Source organism: Podarcis muralis, chromosome 13 (assembly GCF_964188315.1).
Source record: "Podarcis muralis chromosome 13, rPodMur119.hap1.1, whole genome shotgun sequence".
Taxonomy (NCBI): domain Eukaryota; kingdom Metazoa; phylum Chordata; class Lepidosauria; order Squamata; family Lacertidae; genus Podarcis; species Podarcis muralis.
In genome coordinates, this window is record NC_135667.1 from 57,309,266 (window position 1) to 57,326,189 (window position 16,924).

General features: G+C 45.7%; 1 protein-coding gene across 5 annotated transcripts in view; it reads right to left on the bottom strand.

The window, feature by feature from the left end:
• Positions 1–16,924, bottom strand: part of CORO1C (coronin 1C) — a 65,023-nt gene that overhangs the window by 31,560 nt on the left and 16,539 nt on the right. For 4 of the 5 annotated variants that reach the window (XM_077917683.1, XM_077917682.1, XM_028701676.2 and 1 more), the window contains exon 2: positions 5,229–5,428. In XM_077917683.1, the coding sequence (XP_077773809.1) occupies positions 5,229–5,423 (195 nt within the window). In that variant the 5' untranslated portion in view covers positions 5,424–5,428. Of the gene's footprint in view, positions 1–5,228; positions 5,429–9,249; positions 9,316–16,924 lie in introns of those variants that run through there. The other variant, XM_028701674.2, reaches the window with a different exon arrangement.

Consider the following 16,924-nt stretch of genomic DNA (forward strand, 5'->3'; position numbering starts at 1 on the left):
CCTTAAAGGAACATGTTTTGCAATCAGTGGTAAGGATTGCATGAAATTCCTTGCAGCAGGGGGTGGAGAACCCACCAGACCATTCTGGCCAAGTCTCGCCCACCTGCCCTAGATTATACAGGCAACTTCCCCACTTTCCAAACCCCCACATGCATAAGCGAAATGCACATGTGGGGAGCACCCTCTAAACAGCTGTTTTACCTATTCAGAAGCATAGATCACAAGGGTAATCTAAGGGGCAGCGTAGACCCCCTTCCTCCTCCCCTCAATCTCCCCAGAAAGGGCAGGGAAGCTGCACAGATGAGGCCACTGCCAGGAACGGCTTTCTGCCCACCAGCTGTTGAGTGGAGCAGCACAGCAGCCAACAGAGCTCCCACAGGCCATTCTGAGGGGCAGGGCCACAACTTGTAAGCTTTTTATAATGGAAAACCCTTTTGCTATCAGCTTCAGAAGCAGAAGGGGCTTTCCTCCAGAAGAGCATCCACAAGCGTCATGACCCCAAAGAGGCTGAATTCTCAGAATATTAGTTTCTGGGGGCAACAGTGGGATGGCCGCTGCCTTCATGTGCTGGTTGTGGACTTCTCAGAGCCACCTGGGTGGTCAGTTTCAGAATTTCTGGTCCTCTGGGGCTCTTTTTCATTGTTCTTAGTCAAGAAATATGTTTAGCTCCTTCGAGAGTTAGGACGTAAAGATAAGAAAAGCCCTGCTGGATCAAACCAAAAGGCCCCACTAGTCCAGGACCCTGCTTCTGTCACTGGCCACCCTGGTGCCTCTGCGAAGCCCTCAAAAAAATATGTGAAGGCAACAGCCAACTTGTTGCTCCCCAGCAACTGATTTCAGCCACTGATGTTCAGCAGAAGCCACGGAAGCCCAGTTGCCGGGGACTCTCTACTCTCGCTTGCTGTTCTCACAGCGGCCATGCGGATCCTCCTGCAAGCAGGACACACCATGTCAGCATGCAGATAACAGCTCATACAGGGCTCAACGCTTTCCCATACAAACTAGCTCCCCCAACACAGAAATTTAAACACTCTTCTGATATCCTTAGTGAAGGAAATTATCTTCTTTAAACAATCTGAAGTGATGCGGTCCAAAAACTTCAGCTGCTATTTGTCTGAACTAGAACTCCAGACATAAAGTACTTCTGCTTTTCAATCTGCCTCTGATACCTTTTCCAGCATCATTGCCGAACAAGAGCTCCAAATGATTGCCGTTACACACACTCACTAAGAGAAGTTGGTCCCTTAAAGAAAAGACTGCGTGGCTGAAAGGAAAAACATAAGGAACTTCCCAGTTTTATTCAGAACATCTGGCTTAACAGGAAAATTAGTTAAAGCCTTTAATTCAAGCTGCCAAATATTCCCAAGGAATTACACAGCACCACCCCCTCCCAAAGTTTCATCTTGTTCGTAAAAGGTCATGGCCAAAATGAAGAAGGTCCATCTGCTGAAAGCCCAGCTCGCCCTGCCACATGTCTGCTCTCAGCAGGGCCACTCACTGCCCTCTGCCAAGGAGAAAGCAGGGAGCAGGAGAGCAGGGCTGCTCTCAGGCACGCACAATCCCACTTCACGTTGCAGTCTGGCTTTTGCTGGTGCCTAGATACAGTAGCCACAAGTCTCCACAAATATCATGCGGGTGGCGCTGTGGTCTAAACCACTGAACCTCTTGGGCTTGCTGATCAGAAGGTTGGAGGTTTGAATGCACCAATGGGGTGAGCTCCTGTTGCTCTGTCCCAGCTCCTGCCAACCTAGCAGTTCGAAAGCACGTCAGAGTGCAAGTAGTTAAATAGGTACCGCTGCAGTGGGAAGGGAAATGGCGTTTCCGTACGCTCTGGCTTCCGTCACGGTGTTCCACTGCGCCAGAAGCGGTTTAGTCATGCTGGCCACATGACTCAGAAAGCTGTCTGTGGACAAACGCTGGCTCCCTAGGCCTAAAAGCGAGGTGAGCGCCGCAACCCCATAGTCACCTTTGACTGAACTTAACCATCCAGGGGTCCTTTACCTCCTACACCTGAATTCTGATTCCCTGCGGGAAAGAGTGGGCTCTGAGCAATGCTTGAATATCTACTTCCTCATATTCACTTTTTAATCTAAGGTTGCTTTTTAAAAATAAAAGTGCAGACTTCTCAAGTACTCTGCAATAAAAAAGCAATTTATTGATCACGTGAAGCCAAACTGCTGCACTTTCTGCCCTCCCAGGCATTTGGCACATCCTTCCCCTTCCTTGCTGTAAAGGGTTCCTATCAGGAAGAGGTGCTTTAACAGCACTGGTTTCCCCCCTGCTTTTTAATTCCATGCATAGCACATTACAGCCAGGGCTGTCAAGAGGTGCACATGGTATGTCTCCCCAGATAACCGTATGAGAATTATTTAAACCTCCCACTCACTTGCACACTCAGAAACCAAGAGAGAGAGGAGCTGCCAGGTAGAATTGAGCTGGCACATGCACGAGCGATACAAAAACCCGGCAGCAAAGAGTTAAGCCGCCCTTTCCACTTGACTCAAAGCTGCTTCTCCCTTTTTTGCAGAAGAGCTCCTATCCCATCCTTCTTCCAGGCTCACAGTGGCCAATCAAAGCAAAGGGTGGAAATTATTCAGCCTGCCTCCCAACCCAAAGAGCTGTAATGGCCATATATGGTAAAAACCACTGTCAGAGCCCTGCACTGACAGCTGTGGAAATGCTGCTGCAGCAGCAGCCGTGGTGGAGGCAGGGCTGCAGAGAGAGAGAGAGAGAGAGAGAAATGCAAAGAACAGGCAGCTCGGCTTCCTCCATCTCTCTCTCTCTCCCCCCCCCCCTTAAATGAGAGTGGGAAATAGGCACTCTTCTGCCCTGCCAGCATCAGGGCCACAAAGCACATAGGAAAACACCCACTCAGTATATTGTGGGGGCTTCTACACCAGGACTCTGATCACAGTTATTATTCCTGCTATGAGAATATGGGAAAAGCTTTCATAGGAAGAAAAAGAGAGGCATTTGATTTGTTTGTTGCTACAGAACGCGGATGGAAGAACAGGACTGTTGCTCTCCCCAGCCCAGTTCATGCAGGAAATGTTACAGGGAGGCCTGTGCCCTCCCTGCTGGGAGGCAACAGCCTGTTGGGAGGTAGGTTCTCCACAAAGCAGCTCCCCAAAATCTTACATGGCCTTAACAGACCCTTTGAATGCCACTGAAATGTACCATATCTGCTTCAGATAGCAACAGCCACCTAAAGACCAGCAGGGCTTCAACATTAAAACACACGTGGTTTTAAGAGTATCCACACAGAGGAAGGAAGGAAGCCTGTCCGGCTGAGACTGGAACAGATAAATTCAAGAAGACTAGGGGTGCTTGAAATTCTATTGTCTACTCTGAGGCGCAGTGCAAGCAAGCCCTTGCTGCAAGAAAGGCATATTAAGTGCTGTTTGACAGCTTCACTTATCACAAGTGAGGAAATCTAACAGAACTGCATAGGAATGGGATTTCACAATATTCATACAGGTTCTGGGCTGGTTTTTTATTATACTGAAAACCCTCTGGTACTTAGCTTATCTAACAGATACCCCTGAATTATCAACTATTCCTTCTGTTAAAAATTTTCAGACTGCAAGAGTCTGCAACCAAAGCAACAACGTCCATGCATAACAGAGATACATCAACATGCTTGGGAGAACCCTCAAGGTTTGTGAAAGTACCCCCCCCCCAAAAAAAAAACCCTACAGGAAAAACCCTAAGGAAAGAGACCCAAAAACAATCCAATGAGGACTGAGTATGTTTAGTGGGAACAAAATGTTGAATGTTGCTGAGAAACAGAAAGAGTGACCAAATATTACTTCATGCTGCAACATTTTATTGCAGTCCTTGACTTACCCAGAGACTGCAGAACTGAAGGGAAGCAAACACACATACTGGGTTCAGAGGCACAAGGGCCATAGGAGGTTGTGCTCCCTGCCTCCCAGGAAGATCAACATGTCAAGGGACAGATCAGTCTCGTCCCACTGGTCAGAGAATGAGCAGCTGGGGGGAGACGGTTTTCCTGCCAAAAAAGGCCACATTGATCCAACTATCAGCTGCGCTGGGACAGGGCTTTTTTGAATTCTGTGGTAAGTTGCCCTGAAAACAAGTCAACCAGAAGGCAGAATACAAATATTCAAAATAAACCATCAGGGCCTTTTGCCTCCTAAAAAGGTAAAGGTACCCCTGCCGGTACGGGCCAGTCTTGACAGACTCTAGGGTTGTGCGCCCATCTCACTCAAGAGGCCGGGGGCCAGCGCTGTCCAGAGACACTTCCGGGTCACGTGGCCAGCGTGACATCGCTGCATCTGGCGAGCCAGCGCAGCACACGGAAACGCCGTTTACCTTCCCGCCAGTAAGCGGTCCCTATTTATCTACTTGCACCCGGGAGTGCTTTCGAACTGTTAGGTTGGCAGGCGCTGGGACCGAACAACGGGAGCGCACCCAGCCGCGGGGATTTGAACCGCTGACCTTTCAATCGGCAAGCCCTAGGCACTGAGGCTTTTACCCACAGCGCCACCCGGTCCCCTACAAAAATACTAACTCATTTTAGCCCAGGTTCTGAGTCTACATACAAGAAGCAAGATCCCTGACTGCAAAGTTAAGGCTATGTATGGACATTCCAAATGACTGCAGCTCAGTGGCGGATGGTGTGTTCAATCCCCAGCAGCTCCACATACGGTGGGAGAAGCTCTGCCTGAAACCCTGGACAACACACTCTCAATGTAAACAAAAGAAAGTTAGATAAACCAATGGTCCAAGCTCAGTATAAGGAAGCTCCTGATGTTTCTATTGTGTTCACACAACCACCTGAACTTGCAGTAAGTCAGTAGGTGGAGCCTGTTAGCAGGGTCCCACTCCTACACACACGTTCGCTTTATAATTGTGGCAGCATGAATAGGGCTGTTCTTCCATTTTGTGTGTCTTCACATTTCTATTAAAAAAAAGAAAGCAATTTCAAATACAATGTGCCATGGATGGGAGCTGTTAGTTTGGAGAGAGAGAGGCCTCTAAGCTAGCAAGCGACTTGTTCTTCTCCTGAATTAGACTGGTACTTGTTAAGATACAAAATTACTATAATGAATGCGTTACCAACAACACCAAATTCTAGCAGTCACACGACCTATGTTTCTGTCTACTGGACTTTTCGTAATCTGAAGGAAAAATAAAATATTGTAATAATTGGGCAGAGGAAGCTACAGGACCATGTTTAAACTATTGTTTAAAATACCACTTACCTTGTGTAGAGGCAGAACCAGGAATGCACCACCACCGCTTGCCTCTATTATTATTGCAACGAAGTTGGGATTTACTGCACAAAAAGAACTGTCCCACGTCACCCGAGAAACTCTAATGTCATCGTAACACTGGTCGTTTTTCACTGCTTGACCAAACACGTGCCGAAACTTGCTCTGTCGTACCACTCGTCTCATTGTTTCTGCAGAAGAAGAAAATTCAGCATGGGTTACTGTTTCTCTGATTCCTCCAGTTAGGGTGTTTCCAGATGGAGGTTTAATATCGCAAATGGGTTGTTGGCAACAATTTTTAAAAAAATAAAAATACATCAGATTATCCCTTTCTGGATTAAGTACGGAAAATATACATACTAAAATTTTGACATTGTGTGGACAGAGGGGAAAAAACGCCTTGCACACATGATGAGCACCAATAAACACCCATCTGGAAGGACCCTGGAACAGCCGAGGTAACTCCTTTGCTCCACTGACAAGATAATTTGCAAAGCTAAGCAGGGTCTGCTATGGTTTCAAACTGGATGGAGGACTGTGTGTTGAGATTCCTGCATCACAGCGGGTTGGACTGATGACCCATGGGATCCCTTCCAACTCCACAATTCTGTGCTTCCAAATACCTAATTTTGAGCTCTGGAACAGTGCCAGCTAACCCATAATCCAGATCAACTATTTTGTTTAAATACTGTTGTTTGGTTCTCTGAGTTCACTGTAGTTTATTGAATGGTTTGTTGTAATTGGGAGCCTATTATTCAGCTATTCAAGCAGAATATAAATTTATTGAGTACACACCCAAGCTTAACAGGGCTACTGTGGAGTAAGCACATTGATGCTTGCACCCTTCATTTGTCTTCATTATGTTTCAGAATAGGAACCTTTCCCAAAAACATTGCAGTAACACTAGAAATATGCCAAAACTCAGAAGAAGGAAGGAACAAGTATCCATGATTGCATGTGGGGGAGGACATCCAATTTAGTCAACATGACTGGCAACAATCTCATGAGAATCAAGAACGCTGCCAAAAACGATACTCTCCAAAGTCACCACCTAAGACTATGTTTGGACATTTGACCAGACCAACAAACAAACAAACTCCATGCAAAACAAACCATGATCGGTTGTCTGATCAAATATTGTCCAGTGTTGGTTGAGTACATAAAAAGCTTTATCTTTATCAGAACAATAAAAATAGAATTATCAGCAAGTATGATACTTATACTAATTACAATTATAAATTAGCTAACTTATTGTGATGCAACAGAAGCAAAACATTTAACTGAATTATTTTAACTCAATGTTAGGTAAGGTTCTCTGATTAGCCATGGCATTGTGGCTGCATAGAATATCTGACCACCATCAAACAACCGGTCATACTATTTGACATGTCAAATGACCTCAGCACCAGCCCTGCGGAAAACTACTGGGAAGATCTTTCCCCTGATTAGGATTTCACAAAATTCCAAGCAAGATCTAAAAAAGTGCTTAAGCGCAAGGACCTTGACAGAAACCTCTGGTTACCAAACCATCAAATCAAATGCTGCCTCCTCCCACCCACGTAAGGTGTGGGCCATTACACACAAATCTGCCTGAAAATAAGGATTAGGGAAGTGTTCCTTGACACACACAGATCCCCTTTTTAAAAACAAAACAAAAAAAAACAACAACCCTTAACTGCTTGTGTGATTGAACCTAAACAAAGATAATCTGTTTTGGGATGAAGAAGAAGAAGAGTTTGGATTTGATATCCCGCTTTATCACTACCCTAAGGAGTCTCAAAGCGGCTAACATTCTCCTTTCCCTTCCTCCCCCACCACAAACACTCTGTGAGATGAGTGGGGCTGAGAGACTTCAGAGAAGTGTGACTGGCCCAAGGTCACCCAGCAGCTGCAGGTGGAGGAGCGGAGATGCGAACTCGGTTCACCAGATTACGAGTCTACAGCTCTTAACCACTACACCACACTGGCTTTTGGTAAGTTTGTGAGTGGAGAAGTTAATGGCCTGTACATCTACAGTTAAGAATGTGAATCAACTAAGCAAAACACGGAAATGCTAAATTGCAAAAGCTCATCTACAGTGCACGCTGCATTATAAACAAGAGAAAATGCTTTAGAGTTCTATCAGCTTCCAGCAAAATCTCAACATTTTTGGTAGCGTTCTAAAAATGCAGCCACGATTTCTGAAGCACCCAGGTTTCTGAGAGGTGCTCTGCCTTATAGCTAGCTTTGTTCCAAGTCAGACATCTTTATACACAGTGTGTTGATACTACACACAGAGACTGTAACATTAACCCTGAAACAATAAAACTTGTTAAAGCTACCAGGCCAACTACAACGGAGGCAATTCTCCAAAGCACCTGAAACTTACTAAAGCCCTGTCCTATGGCTAGGCGGAGGACTGCCCAACCCTTTCTGCAGAGACTGGTAACAAGGAGCCAATCATGGAGTGTGTCTCAGGTACAGTTGGTCCACCTGGGAATAGGCTACCAGCTGATTCCACATGGACCAAACAGCTGCCAAATTGTAAGGACAAACATTTAGTAGTGACCTGAATAGAGTTCAAGACAGTGATCCAAAGGTGAAAGATTCCAGTGTGGTGTAGTGGTTAAGAGCGGTAGACTCCTAATCTGGGGAACCGGGTTCGCGTCTCCGCTCCTCCACCTGCAGCTGCTGGGTGACCTTGGGCCAGTCACACTTCTCTGAAGTCTCTCAGCCCCACTCACCTCACAGAGTGTTTGTTGTGAGGGAGGAAGGGAAAGGAGAATGTGAGCCGCTTTGAGACTCCTTAAAGGGAGTGATATAGAGGGGTATCAAATCCAAACTCTTCTTCTTCTTCTTCTTCTTCTATCTTAATCCAAGAGTCTTAGGCAACTCCGTGGTGACATGTTTTTTAAAAAATTACATTAGTGGGAATTTTATACTTTTACAAACAGCAGAGCAGATGGCTCATTAGCACACACACAAAAAACCTTTTATCAACAGCAAAACTACTTGTGGGGGGAAACGATGGCAAAGCAGGAACGGACTACTGCATACAATATATGTGTATATGTGCCTGACATTTTCTTCGTCAGGCATCACCTTGTTATGGTTTAAATAAGAGTAATGAAACACTGAGTCTTCGGAATTGCTTTCCTTGGAGGTTTTCAGAAAGACAGACTGGCCATCACAATAAACCAGGGTGAATAGTCTGCCTTCAGTGTGCAGATGGCTCCTCCCTCGCTCCTCCGCTAATGGGAGCAACAATTCACAAACCATGACTGATAAGCCAAAAGCAAACTTTGGGTTGCTATCTGGAGCAAAACAAACCCTTGTTCTTGGTTCGAATGTAACGCTAGGCCAGGGACCCTGGCTTCTTGTTCCTATGAAAGGAGCAGCAAAGTGGGAACCATCTGCATGTTCACAGCAAACCATCATCTATGTAAATATGTAAATTCAGTCACTGTCAAGTATTTCTTAACAGTGTTAGAAACTCAGATACATAACCTAATCGCCAAAAGGCGCCTGAAACCTAGGTTAGGTAGCCACAATTGAATGTCTAGGCGCCATTCTCGCCCCCCACCCAATGAAATGTGTTGTTTTTGTTATTAATTTCATTTCTATACCACTTTATATTTTAAAGAAAAAAATCTTAAAGTGGTTTACAACACATGAAAACATCAAATAAAACAATTCAGAACAAAACAAATTCAATCTTCAAGGAAAGTATTTCAGATCCTTCTCCAAGTAACATTTTGCTTTCCCCATACTTATTTACCCGCTTAATTTAGCTCATACTACAGCAGAAATACTCTAGGAAGCCAATGGGGTGTAGTGGTTAGTGTGTCAGATTAGGACCTGGAAGATGAGGGTTCAAATCCCCACTCAAGTCATGAAGCTCCCTGGGTAACCTTGGGCCAGCCACAGCCTCTTAACCTACCTCAATGGGTTGCTGGAGGGATTAATTGAGAAGGGGAGTGAACCATGGACAAAAAGTGGGACATAAATGCAATAAACAAACACTTCTGCTCACCTGCTTAGGAAGGCTGGAGGAGTCAGCCAGATAGAGATGTCAGTTGCTAACCTGGCATACAGAGATCTCCATGTGGTGGCAATTGGGCCTGCAAAACGCCGGTTGCAAAACGCGCCTGGCGAATTTCAAACACTGCTTAGGGATGCATGTCTGAAGTTCAGACCATCCTTTCATAAGGCAAAGAATCAATGGGCACATTAACAGCACAGACCTCTCCTCTTCTTTGCAAAGTGTGAAGAGTAGATGTCCCTGCTTTAAGCAACCAATACCGTAAAGGAGGCAAGAAAGTGAAGAGAGGGAGGCAGGGACAAACTGGGGAAGAACAGGCATTTATTTCAGTTGCACCTACTTATGCTTGGTTGCTGTGGGATATGAGGTGTCACTGCACTCTGCAAGTGAGGGCCTCCTTGCAGACACCACCTTAGCAGGAGGTTCCACTCAATGCCCTTTTGGAATTCCCTTCCCTTGAAAGACCTTCCTCTTTCAACAAACCTTTAAACTGAAATCTTTCTCCGTCTGTATCTGAACTGGAATTGTTTTTTTTTAAAGAAAATTGTTTTATCACTTGTTTGTCACACTAGGTGCCTTTGGGAGGGTGGGATATAAATTTGATTAGTAAGCCAATAAAAGAAGGGGTTCTGTCGAAGTCTCTTTGGAAAAGGTGGGTTTTGAAGAGGCATTTAGAGGAATAACAGTTATTCCCACTACCAATTGAATGTTAGTATGTTCTGTGGGAGGAGGCCAGACATCACAAGCAGAATTCTCAGCACGGTGACTCAACACTCACAATCCCCACAACTCTCTGGAGAAGGAACAAAGGGAGCCATGGTAGTTAAACCAGTTTAAAACCAATAGAACTTTGCACTGTAGATATATGCTCAGATTAGATCCTTTCTATGGTCTTGGGCTGATGATTACTAACATCTATAATTCACTCAGAATCATTACTTGGGACTCTCTCATTTAAAGGTATGTGGGAGGCTAATAGTAGAATCCCACACATGTCTAGTAGTCAGAAGCATAGACACTGCTGAAAACAATCAGATTTGCTGCTGACTAACAGACAAGTCTTTAGTTCATTTCTCCCATGGCTCAATGTTGAAAAATTCATCTTGGGACGCAACTTGCCTCCAGTGTTCGAAATCTGTCAGGCGCATTTTGCACCTGGATATCGGCCCCTTGCTACCAAGTGAAGATGCCTGGGTGCCGGGATGGCGTCTGACACCTCTACCATCTGGAGGTGCATGCCTGGAGATCTTTGGATCTTGACTGTTTTCACACACTAGCAACACATCCTGTAGAATTCTATCCATTATATTTTATCTGAACAATCAGAATGAATTTCAGGAACCAAAAGACAGACTTTTGAGCCATTTCTCCCAAATTAAAATCTAGGAAGAATCCCAGCCTCTGCTCTCCAAGCTACTCAACCAGTGGAATAAAGGATGGGAAATGGAAACAGCGCTATGCAGCCCTGTGGTGTTGCAATGGCAAAGCACAATGGCTCTCCTACTTCCCACTCAGCTACACACTCACTTGACAGATACTGCGCCCTTGCAGCAACACCCTTCTTGCTCTGGCTGCCTGGTTTGTGGTGACTCATTTATGTATGCATTTTGTCATCATGATAAGATAGGCAAGGCAAGACCTGTACTTGGGCCAGTACATTTTCATAACAGCTTTGCAAGAACATCCACTGGTTAGATTTCCTCCCACAAGGCTTGCCAAAAGCTATATAAATCTGATGTTTTACAACAAGCAAGTCAGAAATGAAGCTGTCTCACGCAAGCAACACTAAACCTGCACACCAAAACTATATTTACAGTCACTGCACAAGGAGGAAATGAGCGAAAGTTGGCCAGAATCTCTAATATCTCAGTAAATAGGAAAACCAAGGTGTACTGATGCCCTGTGTAAGAAGGCTATATCATCTTACCTCAAAAAGGACCTTTCAAAAACCACACATTCATACATGACCTTTTTAGTTGTAGGTACAAACTTCTTATATGTGAATATGTAAGACTACAATTTTTAAATTGATTAAACGCCACCTGTCCATGTTTCCACCCGCCCCTCCCAAAAAACCCCCTAATAATCTTAAAATGGCTGAGGAAGTGTCATTTCTAGTAATGGGGAGAAAATTTACAAAATGACTATTTTCCTTTCCACACACACACACACACACACACACACACCCCTACACACCCCTTTCTCCCTTGGTTTTCTTGTTATGAAGCCACAGCACTCTCAACAGAAACTGTGCAAGATGAACGCACACATGCTCAGCAGCCTCTCCAAGCCTTCATTTCCATAGCCAAGGGATTGATTCTTGGCTCTGAATCACAGTCATGTTGATTTGGCTCCCTTTCAAAACAAAGGAGGTGTATGAGAAGTACAGAGCAGCAGACAGAAGAAAGATGCAGATTCCAGTTATGAGAAGAACGAATGATGGATCCCCTGAAATGCATCCAATAAAGTTCAGATGAAAAATTAAACAAAGGTTACCTAGTGTCTGAAAGCAAGAGGGGTTTTGCTGCCTCCATTTTAAGCCCTGAAGACAATTTTTCTAACCTAATTAGGTTTTTCATGTTGCGAAACATATGCCCTCCCCCATTATGACAGAGGGAGGGGTGTGTGAAGAGCCAGCTGACTTCCCAAGTGCCACTGGCACCCTGGCACCAAGGTTGGTTCATAGTTATCAAGATGAAATGGTTCCATGTGCTACAGAGGGTGGGGCATCTGAGAGAAAAGGGAGAGGAGGAAGCAGATGGGAGAATTGTAAAGGCCCTTCCTATTTGGAACAAGGAGCTTGGTCCCTGGCAAATAACACTTGCTAATGTTTCCTTAACTATATTCAGTGAGAAGATGAAAGGAATTCCAAGTGCTTTTGTTCATAAGTACTGCATTTTATATAGCATAAACTAAAAAGAGATACAAAGCAAACACTTTTCATTGCACCATTTGCTGGGGCAATAAGACACAAAATTCTTTATCAGGGAGCATCCACACAAGTTGTGATCCCCTTTTACAACAGTAGGCACCAAATGATCCTAAATCCTTATTCTCCATTCTGCCTTAGCTGAGAAATCAATTCCCTTCCTGAATCCACATCTGGTTGCAAGTTAACACTGTGATAGACATCTCCTCAACTTCCAAAGGATGTCAAACTTTGACCTGATGAACTGACCCACAGCTTGTGATTGTCAGGAAACAGTCAACTGTCAATCAAGTCCCACCTGGGTCTCCAAAACACTTAGGAGATCAGAAGACTCTTTGTAAGTAGAACTATTAGAATAGCTAAAGATAAAGGTAAAGGTACCCCTGACTGCAGACAACTCTGGGGTTGCGGCCTCATCTCGCTCTATAGGCCGAGGGAGCCGGCATTTGTCCGCAGACAGCTTCTGGTTCATGTGGCCAGCATGACTAAACCGCTTCTGGTGAACCAGAGCAGCACACGGAAATGCCGTTTACCTTCCCGCTGGAGTGGTACCTATTTATCTACTTGCACTTTGACGTGCTTTCGAACTGCTAGGTGGGCAGGAGCTGGGACCAAACAATGGGAGCTCACCCCGTCGCGGGGATTCAAACCGCCGACCTTCTGATCAAGAAGCTCTAGGCTCTGTGGTTTAGACCACAGCACCACCCGCATTTGAACTAAAAGGTTTTGTTATTGTTGTTTTCCTGATGCAACATTCTGCCTCTTACCTTTTAAAATTCTTTTTAAAATTTGGCTATCCCCAGAGTGGGGCAGGTAGGCTAGGTGCTCTCCCTGTCTCCCCTACTGGATACCTGCCTTGAACCACTAATAATCTCTCCTGTCAGGGGGTAGAAGGTGCTAAGGTGGCGTGGTGGAAACCTACGACCAGCCTACCTTGAGAGGTAATTGTGGGAGGAAAGGAGTAAAAAGGTTCTTTACCTCTCCTTGTGTTCCCCTTCAACTCCCATCATTCTTAACCATTCCTAGCTTGACAATCAGCTTTCCAACCAAAGCAGGTTTTACATTCACATGAAACTCACTTTAATTCTCTTTTATCTTTTGCTGGCAGGAGGCCCAGAGTTCAGGTATTCCACCATGGTTTGGAGGGTCAGGAATGTGCCATGGAAACCACTCCTTTTGGATTGTACTAACCAAACTCTTCTTTCAAATAGCCTCCATACCATTATTTAAAGTGGGTTTGAAAACCATGATTTGGAGATTAAAGCTAATCACAGTTTGCCCAATTCAGACATCGCGGCAACCTGGAAATGGAGAGCGGAGGGGAGCGCATGCAGGCCTGCAGCATTCTCTGGTCCTCCAAATTATGGCTTGGAGGACTGTCAATCTGAACATATAGGTTCCACCTAAACATTAGGAAGAACTTCCTGACAGTAAGAGCTGTTCGACAGTGGAATTTGCTGCCAAAGAGTGTGGTGGAGTCTCCTTCTTTGGAGGTCTTTAAGCAAAGGATTGACAACCATATGTCAGGAGTGCTCTGATGGTGTTTCCTGCTTGGCCGGGGGTTGGACTCGATGGCCCTTGTGGTCTATTCCAACTCTATGATTCTGTGATTCTAGGTTGTAGTGTTGTTCTCATTTGTCACAAAAATGGATTGAAAGTTGGCACATTTTCCTGTTTTTAAGAACTGTCTAAAGAGGAAAACAGATGTATTTTGGAAGCAAGAGGAAATACATCCTGCTAGGGAACACTTACAGGAAAAGCCACTACAGGAGCAAAAATCCTGCTTTGCCTCTGAAAAGGGAGATGTTTACACAGGGCCAGAGATAAGCGAAAAACGAAAAACTCAAAATCTGTATTTCGCTTTGAATGATGATTTGGACAATCCAAATTACAGATCAGCTTGGCAAAGGAAAGCACTCCTTTGCCACATCATCCCAGTGCCTGCAGGCCTTTCCCTTCTTGCATTCTATGGTCCTGCATTGCACTTTGGCTATTTATTCCTGATTCCCTGTGGATGTGCACTGAACTCCCAGGAAGTACCTTGCTCCCTTAATACCATATTATGGGTTATCTGTCCATTCAGTGTGTTAACAGGAGCACCTGGATTTTTTGTCAGGCTAAAATGTTAGGAGGAGGATGTGATATAATATTAGAAAAATCAAACTCACCCAAAAGAAAGTCTGGTATGTTCTGCTGCAGCAGCATCCACACACCACTTCCAAATATAAAAATAAGGACACAGTTTCTAGGTTCATCTGTTACATCAATTCTTGCTATTAGGATAAAACAAGCTAACATAACGACATAGGAAACTGCCTTATATGGAGTCAGATTCCTTGGCCTATCACAATCAGCACTGTCTACACCAGGGGTCAGCAAACTTTTTCATCAGGGGGCCGGTCTACTGTCCCTCAGACCTTTTGGGGGGCTGGACTATTTTTGAATAATATAAATGCCCTGCAAGCTGGTCCTGCAGCTGCCTCTGGACCTGGAGGAGGAACGCACTCTGCCCGTGGTCAGGAGCGCGTCTTGGCAGTGCCCGCTCACCGGCGTTGTTGACAAGCAGCAGCCGCTCCATCGGCCCGTCCCCACGGAGCTTCCAGGTGGCGTGCACCACGCACTGCAGCCCGCCGTCCGAGGCCAGGTCAGCGGGCAGGCTGTGAACGCGAAGTGCCGGCCAGACGGCGCACAGCTCTCGCTCCAGCGCAGCCGAGTGCGCCACCACCAGCAGCACCGAGACGGGCGCCAAGCGTGGGGCCAGCAGGCGCGCCAGGCTCCGGCTGAAGCCCCACGACACGCCCATCACAATGCCCATGGCATGGCCCAGACCCGCCAGCCGCCCACCAGCCCTCTTCGTCCATGGCTGCGCTGGGTTTACCTCAGCATGAGGCGAGGCTTCAGACTGGTTGCAGGAACTTCCTGCAGCCAATCCAAAGCCGCAGCAGGGTCGCCGCCCACCCAGAAGCCATGCCAGCGTCGCGGAAGTCAGTCCCTGCGCAGTGAGGCATCCACAGTGTGCGGGGACTGACCGAGCAGGCGGCAGGGTCCACGGGCCAGATTTACGAGCCTGGGGGGCCGCATCCGGCCCCTGGGCCATAGTTTGCTGACTCCTGGTCTACACAGAGCAAGGGAACAGGATTCTGAGACAGGTTTCTCTCCCAGTCTACCTAGATGCCAGAGACTGGACCTGGGACCTTCCCCACACCAAGTACATGCTTTACCACTGAGATGTGGTCAGTCTTCTGTGGTGCAAAGATTACACTTCATGATCCTTTACATTACTTTTCTTTTTCTGTTGAGTGTCTTTAAATGTGGATGGGTTAAGCTAGTCATTTCCAAGCTGCATTCCAGGGGACCCTGGGTGCCTCACAGATTAAGATTAAGATCAGCAGTGCTCAATAAATTTTCCTGAAGGACCCTTTGCCTGCAACTACCAATCTTACCATGCTGCAAACAATCATATCTCAATACAAGCAGAAGAGCGGCAAGGCGTAAGAGACCTGAAACAAGCCACTCCGGAACTGAGTTGTGTGCCACAGAATTGACTGCAATGCGCAAGGGTTCCTGGGTGAACAAGTTTATGTGCAAAGGGTTCTCTTAGGGGCTTGGAAGTATCAAAATCACTGGGCCTAAAGCCATGCTCCAACTCACCAGCACTTATTGACTGGGGGGCTGCCTAGCTTAAGAGAGGCACAGCTGACCCATGAGAAACAATGATCTCTCCCACCAATGGAGGCAACCTGTAGTACTTGTACCTTATGCCAATCAGGTGGAGCTTATCCCTCGAAGCTGCTGCCTCCTGTGTTGTTTTTGCTGTGTTAGCAGCACCAAAGTGACTTCCCCAGGGTGCAAGCCTGGGCAGCGTGTCTGGAGGGTGGTCTGGGCTGCCCTGAGATTCAGAAGCAGAGATTACTTAAGAAAAAGAAAGCGCTACTTAAAGCCCAAAGGACACAATGACTTGTCACTTTTTCTAAACAGCAGCTGGCAGTGTAGGAAGCAGAAAGCTTCAGGATTAGAATTCTGATCCCATTTTCTGCAGCAGAAACTCAACAGAAGAATCAGGTCAGAACCCAGCCCAACCAGCCCACACATCACCCAATCACAATCCTGCCAAGGGGGGAAATATTCCCATAATTCAAGGCAGGAGATAGGTATGCAAATGATAAGCCTTTTCTGCATGTTTTCCTTTTGAGGTAACCTAATTTTCTTTACCAGTGCAACAAGATTAATAAGGAAGAAACATCCATTTCAGTTTCTCACTGGCTTTTCTTAGCTATTTCAATGCCATTTCACAAGCCACTTTTTTAAAATTATCATTATTATTATTCGCAAGCCAAATTTATTTTTAAACCACCACAACATAGTATTTTATTGCTTCCCAGCCTTCCCCAACCTAATGCCCTCCAGATGTTCTAGAATACAATTGCCACCGGTCCCAGCTGGAGTCCAAACATCTGGAGGGCACCAGGTTGGGGAAGGCGTGACTACCCTATTTGTTCATGAGATTCATTAGAAACATTTCAGAAGACAGCAGGTATGGAAGACTATTTTCTACCCTTGCAAATCCAGTCTGTTAAGGCAAAGTGTTAACATTTCATCATTTCCACTTTAGTCATTAGCAGATGTAAGTTGGTAAATAGCCTTTCTTCAAAAGCAACACATTTCAGTAAACGCATTGCCCCACCCCCATATATGGATACCAAAACTTAATCAACATCAGTTCCTACTGCTATTGAA